This window comes from Garra rufa, chromosome 2 (assembly GCF_049309525.1).
Source record: "Garra rufa chromosome 2, GarRuf1.0, whole genome shotgun sequence".
In the NCBI taxonomy this organism is placed as follows: domain Eukaryota; kingdom Metazoa; phylum Chordata; class Actinopteri; order Cypriniformes; family Cyprinidae; genus Garra; species Garra rufa.
In genome coordinates this window covers 21,899,483-21,918,224 of record NC_133362.1, presented here as the reverse complement: position 1 = coordinate 21,918,224, position 18,742 = coordinate 21,899,483, and the positions used below count along the sequence as shown (strand labels likewise).

The window sequence follows — 18,742 nt, the reverse complement described above, 5'->3', positions numbered from 1 at the left end:
CAATTACGTGGGAGATTATAAAGGCGAGTGTTGTCATGCTGTAAACAGTCACAAAGACATCTGGTCACTCCCTCCGTGTGCGCGCAAGAGCGGATAAACTGAAGCGCTCAGTGATTGACGGTGGGAGTGCGAATGCTCTGCTGAGGTTGAGCAGGAGACACGAGAATCGCGATTGCATAAAGACCCTCTTTTGCTACTTTATGTACTTCTAATCGCTTGCAGAAACGTATTAAAGCTATCTTTTAATACGCATGCGATTGCACTAACAGTTGACGCTTCGCCAGCTTTTTTTTTCTTTGCAGAGTGAATTATTCTCTCCACTCGCAAAGCACCGGGAAACATGTTTTACTTTCACTGTCCTCCACAGTTAGAGGGAGAGTGCTGCAGGACCAACACATGTAAGTATACTTCGTTTCTTTTGTAAGAATTTTAACTTTAATTTTAGCTATAGCCTATATATTTTAAAAACCGAAAACATTATGAAAACGCGTTTTGTGTCAATTCTATAATTTATCCTCATATTGTGCATTGCATTTCACAATCAAAGTTACTTTATATTTAGCCTATGTTTGTGTCTTACGGTGTTTAATGTTTTGCGACATGACAACGTGATCGAGAGGCTTGACAGCCGCCCAGCTGAGACTTTTTGTTGCAGTCTGTCTGAGAACAGATGTTAGATGTCATGCCTTTCAACTGGCATTTTGCTGGTCACGGTTTCTCATTGTGTAAAGTGATAATTCAGGTCTCTAGCAGATGAATACAATGAATCAACTGTGTTCTCTGTGAATTAGTCCATCACGATTAAGTAAGAGGAAACCGATGGGAATCATATTTAGGGCTATGAGAATTTTTTTTTTTTTTTACAGAAATGTTATATATTAAAGTGTCGCGTTGTTGTTTTAAAATAGTGAACACAAATGGCTTTGGGAATCACGCCTCTGGAGACTTTGATGACGGTTTTCTGCGCAGAAAACAACGCAGAAACAGGACGACTTTCACTTTACAACAGGTATCAGTGAGGAGCAAGATTTCCAAATTCTTCATTCGCCTATAAGGTTTGATAAACGTCCTGAGTGTTTGTGTTGCTTGTTTTATTTTTTTATTTTTATTTTTTGGACTAGGGATGCCGTGTGTAGATTTATACGGCGCCTTTTGGAAGTAAAGTTTTCTTTCATTTGTAAAGCATTCGCTTATTTAGGTTAACCATTAATAAGGTTACACGACAACATAAGGAAAGGCCGAAGAGCATAGGCCTGTTTGAACAAATGTCTCAACCCATTTAAACTCTAACTATAATTTCATTTTATTTGAAACGCATTTTTAAATCAGTAATTAAAGGGGTCGAAAAAGTGTAATGACTTTTCTACCACTTTAGTTATCAGTTCAACAATTTTAAAGTGCAGCGTGAACATTTTCTTCAAAATAAAAGCAATTTCTTTCTCAATTCTAAAACATAAATTGATGAAATGAATGTGTGAAATATGTAAAAAGTGTCAAATGTGTTTTACAGTTGGAGGCTTTGGAGGCGGTTTTTGCACAGACCCACTATCCAGACGTGTTTACGAGAGAAGAGCTGGCTATGAAAATCAACCTAACAGAGGCTCGCGTCCAGGTGAGACACTTTCCACGACTGCCCAGACTGTCCACAAATACATCACGCAAGAAAAAAGCGCTCCGAGCACGTTTGGCCAAAGAAAGTAAATGAAGCCACTCTGTCATTTCCGTGATGCGCTTTAATAACATCAACATAATGTGGAATATTAGATTAGGTTGATTAATCGGTCATTCATAATTAACTAGTGGTAATGTTCTACACTAATTTGCCCTCGTCTCTAAGGTATAAAAATTGCTTAGATGCACTGCCATTTCCGCGTTTCAGCAAATGGAAAGAGGATGCAGTGCTTTTCGAGCAAGACAAACGTCCCGAGCAGCCCAGCACGGTTTTGTTATAGTGCACCTGAAAGCTCCGATTTGATATTCTGCGGCCTTGCAAAACATCCGCGGTAATATCAAGTTGGCCACCATGTAATTGCATTCAATGTGTCTGTATGTAATTTCCTGCATTCCAGATTTGCTTTTGGGTTTCCTTCTGAGCTCAGATCTAATTGTGGGAAATATAATAGTTTCCCTTTTGTTCCCCAGGGTCATCTTACTATCGCTTAAAACCAATGACTGCGACGCGATAATGGAATTCGCTGCTGTAAATTAGGGATTGTAAACAAATTATTTCTCTCTAATCGGATTACCCGATTCCTATTATTAAATCTGAGCATGAATCGGTCGCAGCATGCGGGGATATTAAACTTACATTATTATTAGGAAATAAATTTTCTTTTTGTTGTAGTGTAGTGGGCGCCTGCCGTTTTTAAAGTGTCAATTGGCTTGTGCTGCATTAAGAACAAACTGCAAATTGAGATTAATGGTGCAATTATGGAGCATTCAGTGCTGGGGGATCATGACTTCTAGCTGGAAGGTGCAAGGGTGAGATAATGTTGCCACAATTACATTGTGAATATTGTTGTCCTGCCAGTAAACTGTTGTGTCATATTATGTGCAGAGAGCAGCTATATGTGTGTGGCGTTTTGTTTGTTTGCTCACATCATTGTACCTTTGCACAATGCTGGCCAGGCGCTGGAGATATGGCCGCATTATGCAACCTTTCCCATTCAAATATGATTAATGCCTTAGAGAGCACAGACTTAATCGAATCTGATGTTGTCAAACAATCACTAAATAGAGAAATAAACGACTTCATCATGGTTCTCTCTCAGAAGCAGGGACACTGTCAGTAGGAAGTCATTAAAAAATGATAATGAAAAATTGCTCAATTAAATGTTGTTATAGGCAATGACCTTCATTCAATTAACATACAAGAACTTCGCTGCATATGCTCAGCAATCGTGTGCCTGAAGTTTCAAATAAGTCACTTGCTTGTTAAATTCTGCAGCGCATTTCACAAAAATTCTAATATTCATGCAGCTTCTAATTGACAAGTGACATTTTAGATCAACAGAGGTGGTTTTCACCCCCCAAATTTAAATTCTATCATTTATTCATCCTCATGATGTATGCCTTTTTTTCTTCTCTCCTTTTCCTAACATAATCTTTTCCACAAAATCACATGAAAGTGAATTTGTAATTTTTAATCAAACCAAGAGACATAATACAAAATGTGTACTCATTATTATTATTTGTTCATACTCTGCTTTTTCTTTAGGTGTGGTTCCAAAACCGAAGGGCAAAGTGGAGAAAAACAGAGAGAGGAACTTCGGACCAGGAGGGAAGCAAAGAAATGAGTGACGGCACCCCTCCTGCACGAAACCTCAACCAGTCTCCCGTTGACCACGGCAGAAATAAGAAAGAACCACTTGAACTACAGCAGAAGTGTGTAGAACATCAATTTAAATATCCATACAAAATATATTATTGTTTTTGTCAAGAGATGTAATGCCAAATTCTTTCCTTTATGCAAAGTATTAACAGAGTGGTGGGATCAGGTGGACCTTTTTTCCCATCTTGTCTGCCCGGGACTCTGCTGAACACAGCCACGTACGCACAAGCCCTTTCACAAGTGGCAACTTTAAAAGGTAAGATGCAGGATCTACTAGGTTTGATATTTTTTGCTACTGTGACTGATATGACACAACATACTGTTACTATGTTGTTGCCTTTGAATAAATACATTTAGATAGAAATGATAAAAGACATTAGATGCCCAATTATAACACACTATTCTGGTTTCATCAGGAAGTCCATTGTGTTCCTGCTGTGTGCCTGACCCAATGGGCCTCTCCTTCCTGCCACCATATGGGTGCCAGAGTAACCGGACAGCCAGTGTCGCAGCCCTGCGGATGAAGGCTAGGGAACATTCGGAGGCGGTGCTGCAGTCAGCCAACCTGCTGGGGGCAGGGTCTACAGCCGGGCCCGGAGCAGGTCCAGGGGTCGGGCTGGGCCAAAGCACTGTTTCTGCTGGAGGAAGCGATTCCAGTCCTAACTCTGGAACCTCTAAGATCATATCACTACGGAGAACTCCAGACAAGCATCTGCACTGCCAAAAGGAGGGTCCGGATAAGAAATGATTTTTTTCTTCTCTTTTTTTGAGGACACACTTTGGACGAAGGATTTATAATCAAACACTGAATGCCTGCTGCCTCTTTTCTTGAGAGCACTGACATTTCCTGGACAGGACGGTGTTAAGTGCAATCCCTTGTTGTGTATTTTGCGTGTACGTGTCAAACTATTAATTCAGCTGTAATTTTTCTTCTCCTCATTCACTTTTACTCATGATTCTTGTTTTCCCCGTTCGGGTGTATGCGGGCGCCTGGCGCTGTAATTCGGTTTTTGTGGCGGAATGACTTTTGCTGTGTGGTAAAAGAAAACTCCCTGGTTGCCAATGTGAACTTATTTAATTTTTTTTCACAATCCACTTTGATGTTTGACTTGTGTACTGTGAAGTCAGGTGATAATAGACATTCTGCATTGTGTCAAGATATATGCCATGCTGAAATATAATTGTACTATTGTGAAATAATATATGTAAGATAATATCAAGGACAGAACTGTATATTAAGTGGTTTGTCATGTTTTATGATATGATCCAGGTAACTCTTATTGATGCTGATGTGATGGCAACTGACATCTCTCTTGTCATCACATCTGTACGTCCGTGATAGACTGCGAGAGTTCAGACACTGGTCCTGTTTTGACATGTTCTATAAAACAATTAAACATGTAGGCAATCATGTACATCTCCTGTTGCCTATTGCTCACACCATCTGGCTATGATCAATTATTAATTCGTTCACAAGCGGTAGGGCTGCAAAAATGGAAGCAATGGTTGGTCTTATTATTTATTTACCTTAAAGTGACTTTCTCATATCACATAGCAATTTTACACGCGTCCCATGATGACAATAATGCGACAGGTGCTAATTATGACATTATGCATTGGACATGCTACAAAGCTCAGCTGTCATTAGGGTTTTGTAAGAATTCTTTTTATTTTCTTTATATCCAAAAATACTAAGAAAACCATGCTGTTTTAGATCGCAGTGCTATTATAGTCATTTAGAAGCATGTGAACCATCAAATAGGTTATTAAAAGGAATCATAAGTAGCCTACCTGTTTTCAAAGAAACACATAGTATTATTGGAAAAGCAACTTAGTTTAAGAACACCTTTCAAAAGAAGCCGGGCTGATTAAATTCTCGTCCTTGAGGATTTTCAGGAAATTACTTTTGATAGTCAATAACACAATTGAGTAAACTGCACACACATTAGCATTAATAATTGATGCTGAATTATGTATGATCACAAAGTAGTGATTTAATTATTCATGATGTGACACCCTGGTGACAAAGCAGAGCCAGATAATGTCAAAAGTCTTGCCTGATGGAACAGTGCTGAGTGGCATTTGTGTTCTTTGGTGACAATAATACATACTTTGTTCAAAATGTGTGTGAAAAAACAGTATTGAACTTTTAAACAAAGAAGATTTTTTTTTTTTTTTTGCAATAATTAATATGAACAATGATAATAATATAAAAAATGGAATATTGTAATATATACAAATGAGGTTAGAGAAAATTAAGTATGACCAGGCTGCAATATTATTAATTAGCTTCCGTGGCATCGTCTCAATATAATAAGCAGAATTACTATTACTCATAAGATGACATTAAGTGAGAAACAAATGAAAATTCTCATATTACACAACACATGCAAACAGATGGAAGAAGGCACTGAATTAACAACAAAATATACTACAATAAAACTCCACACAGTCTACATATACTCAGACTGAAGTTAAAATTAGTTGTGATGTTTTAATGGCAGATTTTATACATTTCCAAAAAATATCCACCTTTTTTCTCAACACAGAAGTAAGCCTATGGGTGAGACTTCCGGCTGATTATCCGCTATAGGGAAATAAGAAGAAGAATAACAATGGGCATTAAACGGTAAAACTGTTTGCACTATAAACGAGTGTTTATAATTAAGATAATACATTCAATTATTTGGTAAAACACCAATTTGCAATACTAAGCAGCAAAACAAGCTGTTCTGTACAGCTAATAAGCGCTGGACGCGGATGAGACGGAAAGCCACACAAATAAAATTGACAAATGGCCACGCCCACTTTTACGAAGTTATGTCTAAAATGATAGATAAGTCTTACATTTAAAATATTATTAAATAAAGATTAAGTGTGTCTAATCTTTATTATTTTTATGTATTTCGTTTTATTGTATTTATTTTAAAGCCTCTCTAAATATTTGATTATGCAAAGTGACGAACAAAGCAGAACTGATTAAGATCACGTGACACATAACTCCGACATTGTGACTTCGTTCTAGTAAAAATACGTTGCTTAGGGGAGCACACATAATTAAATTTTCTTTTTAATTATGTATTTTTATCATTTTAGCTGTCGCAGTGCTTCTGATTTCTGTGTCTTCACAGCGCCCTCTATATCGATAAATTGATCACTGTCGTGATTTCTACCATCAAACAACATGACGGGCGAGCGGCTGACGGAGTTTTCACCAATATTTACACTGAGGAAGTATTTGAACATTTAGCCTCAAAATTTTACGTCAAAATGTATAATTAACATGTTAATTTATTAATATGTATACTAATATGTATACATAACTTACATACGGTCAATCTAAATGTTTCAAGATATTAGAAAACGTTCTCTCTTTTTTTCTAATATATTTTGTATTGAGTTATGCTGAAGATTATTTCCCTTTTTTAGTAGCTTGTAGCCATTTGTTTACATCACAGCCATAATATAGCTACTCGGTAGTGCTAGTCAGAAGTAGGCGGTATTAGGGGGTGGAAAATGGACATTCTAGAGAGCATTTGATTGGACGAAATGAGTGCGTTCAGGATGAGTCACTTCATATTTTTACTTTATTTTTCTGGGAAAAATAATATATTTTTTCTTCATTTTAACTGGTTTTCTTTATCATACATTTTGGAATTTGTAGTTTGAGAGGATTGTGTTAAATATCATTTTTATTAGTTAAATAGTCCATGGGAAAGTTAGAAATTGAGTTTAATCTCTATCATGGACTGCAAGTGAAATACATTTATTTTGCAACGATTTTAAGTAATTTAAAATGCTATGTGACCCTGGACCACAAAAACAGTCATCATAAGGGTCAATTTGTTTGAAATTGAGATTTATACATCATCTCAAGCTGATTATATACAACTATTTAAAAATCTGGAATCTGAGAGTGCAAAAAAATCTAAAAATTGAGAAAGTTCTTAGCAATGCATATTGCTAATCAAAAATGATGTTTTGATATATTTACGATAGAAAATTAACAAAATATCTTCATGAAACATGATCTTTACATATCCTAATGATTTTTGGCATAAAAGAAAAATCTATAATTTTGACCTATACAATGTATTTTTGTCTACTGCTACAAATATACCCGTGCTACTTAAGACTGCTTTTGTGGTCCAGGGCCACATATGAATATGTGTCAAAAACAGGCAAGATGCTGGTCATAACGATCACAGTTTTCTTATATCTAAACCTAAAACATGTTTGCTCCATATGTGACCTGTCGTCCTCAGTGTGTTTCTCTCAGACAATAGAAGTACTATTGTAAGCGCACATTGCATCGGCTGATAAAGATGTCTCCACTTTGAGAAAACCCAACTCAGGGGAAAAATCAATTTAGACACTGTTGCTGCTGTTAATCTTTTTTTCTTTTCCAAAATGAATTCCCGCACAGCAAGCAAACAGAGAAACAAAATGGCCTGTGATGGTTTTAAGTAATTTAGAGTTATTGTAGTAGTATTTTTAGAAGACTGTTCGTAACATTTATTGCACGTGGATTATTGATTATTCAGTGCAGTAATTCATTCTATTATGAGAAGCATTGTTACATCAAATTAACTGGAGAGAGGCCAAGCAAGCCTAAAAACCCTAAACTAAACTAAATAATGACACAAATCATTTGTTTCAAATTCAGTTTGAATGAAGTTAATGAGTTCTTTTGTTGCATTAATGATACATTGTCAGTGAAGTCATATCCAAACTCTGGTGCTCCAGTTGTTTGAGATATGGGCCTCCTGCATAGGTCAAGATATGGTCAACATTTGCGCAGTTATCACAGCTGCCTGCACTTATGTAAAAAATAGATCAATAACTCACTACTTTTATTTTGACTGGGAAAGATAAGAGAACTATTGTTAACGGATCTGATTATGTTTAATAGTTTCTTACGCAAGCGCTGAATATTTTTTATGCCTACAGGATGAAAAAAAAAATGTATTTTTAAAATAATTATCAGCCAAATAGATATGTTTAGAAATCGATTTATTAGAAAATATAGTTTGGAAATACAACGTGCAATGCACCCTTTGTCCACTAGAGTGGTCTATTGTGCAGATACTGAATTCAATCAAACCCACAAATACTGTATATCACAGCACTGAGGTAAAGAAAGCAATGAAGCTCATTCTCAAGTTTACATCAGACAATACATGAATTTTTACCTTTTTTTTAATGATTTTTTAATGGATTAGTTATTTAAAGGGATTTGTGTGAGAAAACAGCAGCCAGCCAACAAATTTGGATTTCACATCTTTCTTTAATGATGATGTAATGAGTTTCTAAAAGACTGTAAAAGTAGTATATTGCAAGTAAGGCAATCATTGTATAGTCATACATCAGCAACCATGACAAGGTAAAGACAGACACCCCGTTTTTAATATGTAATCTGCCAAAGCACATCAAGGGAAATGTTGTTTTAATATGGCGAGTACCCTTAAACTGAGTTTAAAACCTGACAAACTTGTAATGTACAATTTTTATTCAGGAAAACCTGACTAAAAAGGCGGTATGAGGATAAGGCTTTAGCATTAAAAACACTGTAGAAATACTTCCCTTGAATGTAGTGTGCTCTGTGGGTTTTTATTGTTTTATAAACAAGTACACTGCAAAATTATTTTCAACATAACATAATTAATTGGAATGCTTCACAGTTCTTCCCTTGACTTTTTTTTTTTTACAATAAAGAGCCCTTGCCTACCTCAATTATGTTAACCTCAGCTACAAAACACAATGCGGTTTAACAGCAATCCTTAAATACAAATCAAAAACAAGAACTTAAGAACTTAAATAGTTTAAATAGCTTAGATATACAGTCATTTAGCTTTAGATTTGTGTACAAACAGTATTTACCCAACTAAACAACTTACTATTCATCATGTGCTCTCCATTGCAAAGTCCTCTAATTCACTCATAGTTATAATATCTGTGTGTCTTTCATTGTTATTGATATTGTTTTCTGCATACAAAGATGGATTATGAATTTGCTCCTGTGAGCTACACAGTGCATCAGGGTATTGCTGGGAATCTCTGTTGCTATTCTGCAAATAAACATTCTGTCTCCATGCTTCACTACCTCCCTCAAGTGTATCCTGGTTGTCTGCTGGTGTTGACATTTCAGATGACGACCTCAAGGGTGGTAATGAAGACGGGGCCATTGGCAGAAACCCACGATACAGCATGTAGGGAGTGTTCAACATCTCCAATGATGCTGGTTGTGTTAGAGCACCCTGAGACCTCTGACGGACATTCAGCTGTACGTATTTACCAGTTTCCGGGTCATAAAATGTCTTTGTCTTAACTGGTAAAGGAACATCCACCATGAAGTACTGCCCTGAGTTTGGGTCTTGCAAAAGCTTTCTCTGTGTCACAGGGAAAGGTTGGGCAACTATACTGTGTGCAGGGGGGGTGTAATTTGGCTGGACGTCATATTGTGAAAGAGGAGGCGAAGCTTGTACTGCTAAATGTGTTGACAGCATATCTGAAGGTGAAGAGGACACACTAGAGACGTTTTTGATTGATTTGGACTCTGGCGGTTCTTGGTTTTCAGGTGGCATCTTAGGAGTCTCAGCCTTTTTCATACGCCTCGTTGTAAGTCTTTGTGCTCGCCAAAGAGCTTTTTCAGACTTTGGGGGCACCGTTGGAGGTTTACCAAATGGCCTCATATCACTACAGGCAGATTCTGGTCTTTCATAGCAGGACGACTCTGGTCGTTCGTAGCAGGCGGACGCAGGCCTTTGGTAGGCGTCTCTGTAACTTTCATGCTTGGTCATGAAGCCCGCACTCATGTTGGCCACGTCTCTGAAGCTTGCCGTAAAGTTCTCCATATCCTCTGACACTGTGCTGATAACAGAACAAGTTTCTTCTTCCTCAAAATTTTGGCTTCTTCTCCGATAGCTCTTTGATTGTTTTGTTGCATATTCTGCTGAGGGCAAGTTGTTCTGAAGTGTCTCCTTGAATTTTTGGAGCCGTTGGGCAGCAATAGCTGGTTCGTGTAAGACCGAAGGGTTAGTAGTCTCTTTGGCCTGAATTTCATCTTCTTTCTCTGAACCGCTCAAGTGTTCCTTTGGGGAGCCAATCCTGAAGTCTTCAGAGAATGATCTGTGAAAGCGTGGCTTGACGGTTTTGGTCACAGAAGATGTTCTGGTGGTATTATCCTTCACTCTGAACATGATGGGTCTCCCCATGGCTGGAGAAGAAGAGTTGGATCGTGGTCCTGTCGCATTAACTTTTCCGTAGTCCATTAGAGTTTGCAAAAACGAGCTATCTTCCTTTTTCTCTTCCTCTGATTCTGTGTTTTGAGACATTTTGAGACTTGGAGGAGGTGGTTCAGGTGCTTCTTTTGGCTTTGTTTCAGTGTCAAGAGCGTTCACTGTGTAATACTGTAGTTCTTCCATTTCTTCTCCACGGGGTGATGCCACATTAACTTGGATGTCCACTGCGTTGACAGTGCCAGATGTTGACAAGTTTGCAAGAGATTCTTGTCTTGATTCTTGTCTTGTTTTGTCATGAGTCATTTGTCTTGACCTGCTTATTGTACCTTCGGCTCGCAATGGTACACCTTGGGGATTCTTGGACTGATACATTTTGTTTCTTTCTCCTTTGTTTGGATGCTCCATGAAAGTTGGTTTTGTGTTTGATTCCTTAAGATTTGTTAGTGCCCTTGGTTCCGAGCCCATTGATCCAGCCTCATCTTGTGAACCTGAAGCTACCTGTGATACAGGTATTTGTTGAACTGTACTGGGAATTAAGTAGTTTTGCTGTTGAGGTAACTTCTCCTTATCTGTTTGTTTTTTAAACTGTGATGTTTCTTCCTCAAGATTTTGACCTTTCGCCATTGAAATGATGTCTCTTTTAGATTCTCCCCCTATATCCGACACATTTCCATGTACATCTTTATGAATTCTTAAAACTGGCTGATCGTAACTGTTGTAGAAGTCCAGTTTGGGGAATATATCAATCTCTTTCGTATCATCTTCAGCAGCGATAACTCTCAATCTGGCATAATCTGCGATAGCTGATATTTCTGGTCTAGTCACCTTCTTGTTCTTCTGGGTAGCCTCTGGTTTGGATAATATACCTTCTTTCTTTATGTCCTGTTGACTTAACTGAGCATTCTCTTGTCTTTCACTTCTTTTTGTTTCTGGCTGATGCTGGTTTGTATTAGTCTGACCGGCCTGTTTTGTCTCCTTAGATGCAATGTTTCTTTCTTTCTTCCCTCTGAGGCTGCTTTCATTAACTTTCAAATTACCAACATTTTGACCACTCAGACTTAATACAGGGTCTTCTTTCTTTCTTATATCACTGTTCAGTGCGGGTTGTTTATTATCATAGACTTTTAAATCTTGAGTCCCAGCTGCTCCTTGACTTGGTTTAATTTCTGTCTTTTCTAATTTACTTGGACTACCTTTCTTAAGTGGTGTGATTTCTTTTCCAACATCATATGTATTTTTGTGTGCCATTTCAATGGACCCTTTCATATTATTCACAGTTTTGGGTTCATTTTGAACTGGAAGGGGCTTTACTGCTAAGTTCTTTTGCTCTGTAAAGCCTCTTTCACCCACAAGTTCAGTCACTACAGCTCCTTTCGTTCCTTTCGGATTTTCCTTCTTTATCACTTCATGTTGGTTTTTGTGGCATGCCATGAATTCTTTGTTTGATGACACTTCCTCTGTAGACACTTTAATGTCCTCTAAGTGAATTTTTGGGACTTCAAAAGAGGCCTGGTCTTGTTTTACAACAGTACACACATCCTCACCAATACTGCTAACTTTATCCCTATAATTATTAACATGTGTGGCAGCGCCATCTTTTAAAACCATCTTCATCCTGTTTATAGTTTCATTACTCGTGTCAAATTCAACTTGTAACTTCTCTTGTGACCTTTTCTCCTTTCCTTTCTCATCCTCCTTTACATTCTTTTGCAGAGTTTGGACATCTTTGCCTGACACAGATTCTTGTTTCATAGCCATTACAGTATCTTTTTGTTTTGCCTCAACTTTTGAGTTAAATGTTTCTCTTCCATATATTTTATTCTTTTGACTCGTAAATGTATCAGTTTCATTAAACATCTGGTCTTCACCTTCCACCTTCTGAGGCTTCTTTTTAGTTTGGGGTATTGTCCTTTCTGGAATTGTACTTTCAGTGAGTTTAGTGTTGACTGTAGCCTTTGCCTTGGATGAAATCGGTGCTTTTAAAATCCCAGTCTTTGTTGCTCTTGCTGATTCATCTGTTGTTGCAAGTTGTTTAGCTGTCAGGGATACATTCTCAGTTTTCTTTGGGGACTCTTTAGAATTATATACATCATCCAACATGTTTCCTTTAATTTTCAGACTTTGCAATTTATCAGTGTTCCTCACTTGCTCCTGAACTTTCTTTTCCTTCAACTCAATATCATTTCCCCTACTGTGCCTTGATGGTTCAATGGGAGTATCTTGATCTTGCTCAACATTTTTTGTATCTTTAAGTATTATGGTAGCATCTCTTGTAGACTGACCAAGCTTTGGCATATTGTGTCCTGTAGTCTGTTGCTTTTCAGCCATGTTGTTGGAATGAGTTGATGTGGTATCATAGTGTTGCACTTTTACTTGCTTGACTTCACACTCAGTTCCCTTTAAACGTTGACTTGTAATGGATGCTTGCTGATCAGAAACCAGTTTGGAGTCATCTGGATGTGTTTGTGTTGCATCTGAGCTTTTCTCTTTGGATGACAGAGATCTATTCATTCCATGTTTTATTGCTTTGTGTGACAGGTGAGTTTCAGTCTCCACCTTTTCTTTTTGTTCTCTCTCATCCTGCATATGTTTTGATGTGAGATGACTGTGATCTCTGACTGGTAGCCCATATTTAGCCAAGAGGTCCTCATATGATGTACTAGCTCTTCCTGTGATGCTTGACTTATCTGTAGTTGCCGGCGGTTCACGCTTTCCAATCTTGTCTTCTTTTTCTTCAATGTTTGAAGACACTTCAGTCTTTCTGTGAACATCATCATGCTTATTTTCCACTCTCTTATTTTCATCCTTCACAGGTTTCTCAGTTTCAACAAAACGCTCCTCCTCTTGTTTTTCCGGATTTTGTTCCTCATCAATATGACACTTACTAGACACACAAATAGTGTAGATCATAGGTTCATCATCTAATGCTGCTTCTGTTTTGCTTGAGACACAAATACTGAAAATCATGGGTTCCTCTAAAGATTCCTCATTGCTTGGTGTGGGAATGGCCATGTTTGATGTATCTGCTGTGGATTCTACATTCTGCGTTAAAACAGGCTGTATATTATTCTTTTGAGTTGCATCCTCCTCTACTATTACTTTACATTGTGAGGAAACATTTGGTTTTAATGCATCTTCAACTGATTTTTGAAGTTTAAAATTGGTCGTATTAACTTCTTGAGACTCTTCTGTGGACTTTTGTGGATTGTTTTTCTCATGTGATATTTCTAATGGTCTGGGAAGTTCTTGTTCTGGGCTTGTACCTTCTGTTATTTTCTCTTTTCGTTGACAGTTTACTACTTCTGAATCATCTTTAATTCTTGACATCCTCGAATGGCTTTTAGGGAGCTCATTCTTGTCAAATAGGAACTTAGTCTTTGTATTATCATCATCTTGGAGTTCTTTTTGCTGACAGCTTTCCTTTGCTTCAGCTGAAGCTATTTGTGTCAGTGATTTTTCATCTGTTTCTGGTTTTGAATGACTCTCCACCATCTGGTTTGCAGAGGTAGTTTCTACAGCCTTTACTTGTGAAGTATTGTTTTGTTTCTTAGCAAAGTCATTTTCCTGAATTGTATAGTTTTTGTTTATTAATGCTTGTTCATCATTATTAAAAGGTTTTAGTGTTTCTGGCTCCCTGGTTCTTTGAGAGGCCAGGTCATTTGTTGCTGCAGAGTTGATTTGGACTGTATTTTCTCTTGATGACACCTCTGAATCTGACTTTACAACAGAATTGTGTTTGCAGTTTCTAATAATAGGCTGCTCTGAATCTACATTCAATGTATTGGTTTGAAGGCTTGAGGTAAGCTCTGATTTGGCAGGTTCTAGCAGTCGTTTAGCAGGTGGAATTCCATTTTTATATTTCATGTCACTTGATGAGGACGTCAGTTGACTAGCTGTAATCCCAGAGCTATTTTTGATTGGTTCATTTTTAGACTGCTCCATGGCAGCAGTAATCTTACTTTTATGATGTACAGTAGCTTCCTCAACTCTGGGTGTGGTTTTCTCCAAACCCAAAAATGTAGAATTTTTGTTCAAAGCACTGTTTGATTTTGTAGTTTCACTATCTTCTTTGATTATATCAGCAGGTTTAGTCACAGATTTTTCAGAGGAAGTAGATGGATTATGGGAAGTGTAGTTCTCTCTGTAGGTCTTGACTGCGTCTGTCAAATGACCTGACATCAATTCACCTGGTGAAATTTCATGACGTTGCTTTGACGATTTCGTATTAGAGTTTATATCCTCTGAGGTTGTCACACTTGTTTGTTTATCTTCTGACATTCTGGAAGCCTGGTAGTTTTTATGGACATTATTTTTTATATCTGGCACTGTTGCCCTTTTGTCCTGTGTAAACAGTTCTTTTGTTTCTATATCATCAGCTGGATGTTTGTCTTTCAGCCTTTCTATAGCCAAAGGTTTGTATTTTACATTCTCATCCTTCATTTCTGGGGTTGCATTTTGATTATCTTCAAAACAAAGAGGTTGTGTTTCTGTTGAAAGTGGAGATCTATTCTTGGGTTGGTCGTCGTCTGATTTAATATGTTCATTGTACTGGGTTACACTGGAATAAGTGATATCTTGAAACAAGTGATTCAGCTTGTCTGCTGTGATTTCCTTCTTTACAGACTGACCTTCTTGACCATCATTATTGATAGCCCCTCTTGATTTTGTTCCATTTCTCGCAAGAATGCCTTGTTTGGCAAGTCCCTTTTCTTTAATCGCTGATATTTCCTTTTGAGCATGTGCTTTCAATTTCGACGTTAGTATTTCTTGTTTGCTCTGGCCTCTTTCCTTGTAAGAAAGCAATCTTGTTGTGACCTTGTCAGTATCTTTAGTCATCGTTCTGTCTTTTCTGTCAGTGCTTATATTTATTTCATTTGTATTTTGAAAATCCTTCCTTACATAGCCAGGTGATGGACTTGTAATGTCCTGCACTTTGTAGCCTTGTTGTTCCTGCTCTTTTACAGGCTCTGTTATGGTTAGTTTCTCAGCTGTATCATATTTATTTGGATTTTGTAGGTTTTCTGGTTTTGACCAAACAACTATATTATCCTTTAATCTCTTGGCTTGCTCATTATCTCTAACAGCAAGAATATCATTAATGCTGAACCTGTCTTCTTGTTGAGTTGGTAAACTATTATTTTGATCTGAGGTGTCAATGTTTGAGACAACTGAATCAAGATTTGGTGCCCTGTTGTTGGTGGAAAACTCATTTTGATGTATGTGTAGTGTACTTGAAGATGTACTGGAGAGTTTGTAACTCTTGGAACCAGTTTGTTCAATCATCTCTGATTGTTTCTGTGTCCATAAACTTTCCTTAGTGTGTCTATCTTCATCTGTTGATGACATGTGCCATTGTTTATTAGGCTCATACCTATACGGCTGATAAGAATACAATCCTTCATTCTTTTGACCTTTATAGTCTTGTAAAGGTGCATGAGCTCTCTGATCAAATGTATTTTGTGTCGCCTTGGTATTAAAAGAAGGATTTTGCTCTGGCACTCCTTTAACAAATTCGTTTTTGACACTGAAGCTTTGTAAACCACCATAAACGTCCGTTAGAGGAGACGTTTTGTTCTGAAGACTGTTTTTTGGTATTCCATATGATTCAGTAGCCTTTGAAAATGTGTTTAATTGGTTGTCATATATAGATTTTTCACTGTAAGATGTTTTCCTGGGTGATACTGTTTCTTCCCTAACCTCATTCTCTTCTTCCTTTGCAAGTCGACCAAGTTTAATGTCTTCATTCACTTTTTGCATATACGTTTCCTTTCTGACAGAATAGCTGTCATTGGCAAAATATTGTTTAGCAGTGGCCTTTCTCTGTTTGTCCATCTCAATCAGTGCTGCTATTTCTCCTCTAAATGCCCGTGATTCAGATCTGCTGTCTGTATCCTTGACTGAACCGACAGCCTCGTTTTGATTGTATTCAATGAATGTTTTTCTTCCAAAGTCCTTTCTTTGTTTTAGATCATTTTGACTTGCGTTATCACTCTGGCCGTATCGTTCTGATGTCTGAGCAGGCAAAGAATGTGTCGGTAGGTAAGCCTTTGGAAGCACATTTGCTATTTCTGGCCTAGCACGCATAAAAGTATCGCTGAGGTCTTTTAATTGACCTTCTGATGTCAGAACACTTTTATCCTGTGCTAAAAGATTGTGTGTTGAGAGCTCTGTGTTAGCCAGCATTTCTGTGCCAGGAGAGTGACCCTCTGAACTTCCACGGTACGATTTGTAATTAGTGACTCTATCCTGAATTTGAGGTGAAGTTAATGTCAAATTATCATATGATTCAAAGCCATCAGTATAACCTTTAGGGGTGATAAGAGCTGCGCTGGGCTCTCGAGTTAGGTTATATGAGGCCCATGCATCCGTTCCAATCAGATTCTCCTGAGCCGTGTCTTGGGATACAAAAATATCTGAAAATCTGGATTCACGGCCCTCCAGCTTTGAGGGCTGCTTATTTCTATCTGTTATTTCCAACCCTTTAAATCTTGTTGGACTGTACGTACTTTTGACTCTTTTTCGGTTGTCTTTGAGGTTGAAGAGCAGACTTGAAGCTTTAGACTTGTAGCTGTCACGCAGATGTTTGACATCTGTCTGAAGTTTAGGGTCAGTTTCACCCTGGGAGGAATAATCAGAAACAGAAGGAGTGTGTGCATACTGAAGAATCTCAGACGTCTCCGTTTCTTGTCTAGTGTGTATAACTGGTGTGAGGAGCTGAGTGATGTTAAATGGAGTCACACTGCTAGGGAGGTTGCTCTCAACCACTATCTCGTGTGTAACTTTGTTACTACTAAACAAATTTGAATCTGGCCTACATATTCTCTCATTGGTAGGCGAGACTGTGGAGGGCCGGTTACCTGGAAGTTTATTCCTTACAAAGTTATTGTTTTTCTTCCAAGGTGGATAGTTGGAAGCCATCTCCGATTCGCACCTTTTCTCAATCGCGGAGGCTTTCTGGACAACTGTGGACCTGGAGCGCTGGCTGGCCACAACATCCTGAATTTGTCTCTGATTGAAGCGTCTACTTTCACACGGTGAGTTTGGAATTCTTTCGTTGTCTTTCAGCTCTTTGTAAATGGGAGAATCATACCACCGTGGGAATTCGGTAGCTGACATAAACCGGGACATACTTGTACTTTGGAAGGAGAACCTGTTGTACTCTTCCCAAAGCTGAAAGGGACTGAATTCACTATGGAAAAAACAGTTTGTAGAGTTCAGAGCCTTGAACTTACTTTTAGATTTCATTAGGACTGTTGTGTCCACCTGTGCCACTGCGGTAGCCACGTCAGATGTGTAAAAATGGTTTCTGTAAGACTGAAAAGGCCCTGACTTAAAATTCTGATGGTATCCTGAGGAGACCTCAGAGAGTTCCCTCTGGATGCTTAGCATAGCTGATTTGTCCCATGATTCAGTGGCAAAGTCTCTATACCTATCCCGTGCCAGAATAACGTCACATGTCCCAGTGTCATGGTAACACTCCCCTGAACTAAAAGCTTTGATTAGAGATGACACTCTGGATGTGCTCCTGCTCTGTTGCCACGTCACCTCCTTGGAGCCATTGTTCATATAAGACAAGCTTCCCTCTCCGAAAGCCTGTTCCTGATGGGTTACATCCACATAGGAATGCTGGAATGTTGAGGCCATCTCAGACTGTACTTCCGCCTCCCCATATTGCTGAACGCTGTATGAAAATGCCTCATGGGAGATTGTCTTCTGCTGGGTTTCCTCTGCAAAAGCCTTGTGTCGTTCAGTAGGAGATGAGGAGAATTCCGAGTCATTGTAAATGGCCTCCTCTCCAATGCACAGGCTCCTAAAGGCACGATCAGTGAGGTTGCTCACCTCCCTGTCAGTGTCGTCCATAAAGCTGCCACTGCTGGATGTGTCACTGAGGCCATCGGAGTATTTGCGGTGGCCCTGCATGCTTCCCCGCTGGCCTGTGTGGCACTTTTCCAGGGAGCTCATTTCAAGCGCTTACTCTCATGGACGGGGCACAGTTGTCCCTGTCAGTCTTGAGATGGCTGACACAGGGTGTCTTGCATTTAAGTCGTTCACCTTCTAAAAGGTGATCAAAATGCTTTCCTTTCCTGCAAAAGACCAGAGATGTCATCAACTTGCTGTTTACTGTAGTTTTCAACAAAGTTCTTGCAAATCAAACTGCTACTACTGAGTG

The 18,742-nt window shown here is 38.4% G+C and overlaps 2 protein-coding genes across 2 annotated transcripts; one reads left to right on the top strand and one right to left on the bottom strand.

The window, feature by feature from the left end:
- Positions 1–175: 175 nt before the first annotated feature.
- On the top strand, positions 176–4,243 carry drgx (dorsal root ganglia homeobox). The gene is made up of 6 exons (XM_073833593.1): positions 176–398; positions 909–1,009; positions 1,511–1,612; positions 3,218–3,384; positions 3,475–3,587; positions 3,748–4,243. Exons 1-6 carry the CDS (start codon positions 341–343, stop codon positions 4,077–4,079), a joined length of 873 nt encoding a protein of 290 aa, XP_073689694.1. The 5' UTR covers positions 176–340; the 3' UTR covers positions 4,080–4,243.
- Positions 4,244–8,384: 4,141 nt separating this feature from the next.
- c2h10orf71 (chromosome 2 C10orf71 homolog) lies at positions 8,385–18,534 on the bottom strand. Its single transcript, XM_073834623.1, has one exon. It carries the CDS (start codon positions 18,532–18,534, stop codon positions 9,235–9,237), a length of 9,300 nt encoding a protein of 3,099 aa, XP_073690724.1. The 3' UTR covers positions 8,385–9,234.
- Positions 18,535–18,742: the final 208 nt, after the last annotated feature.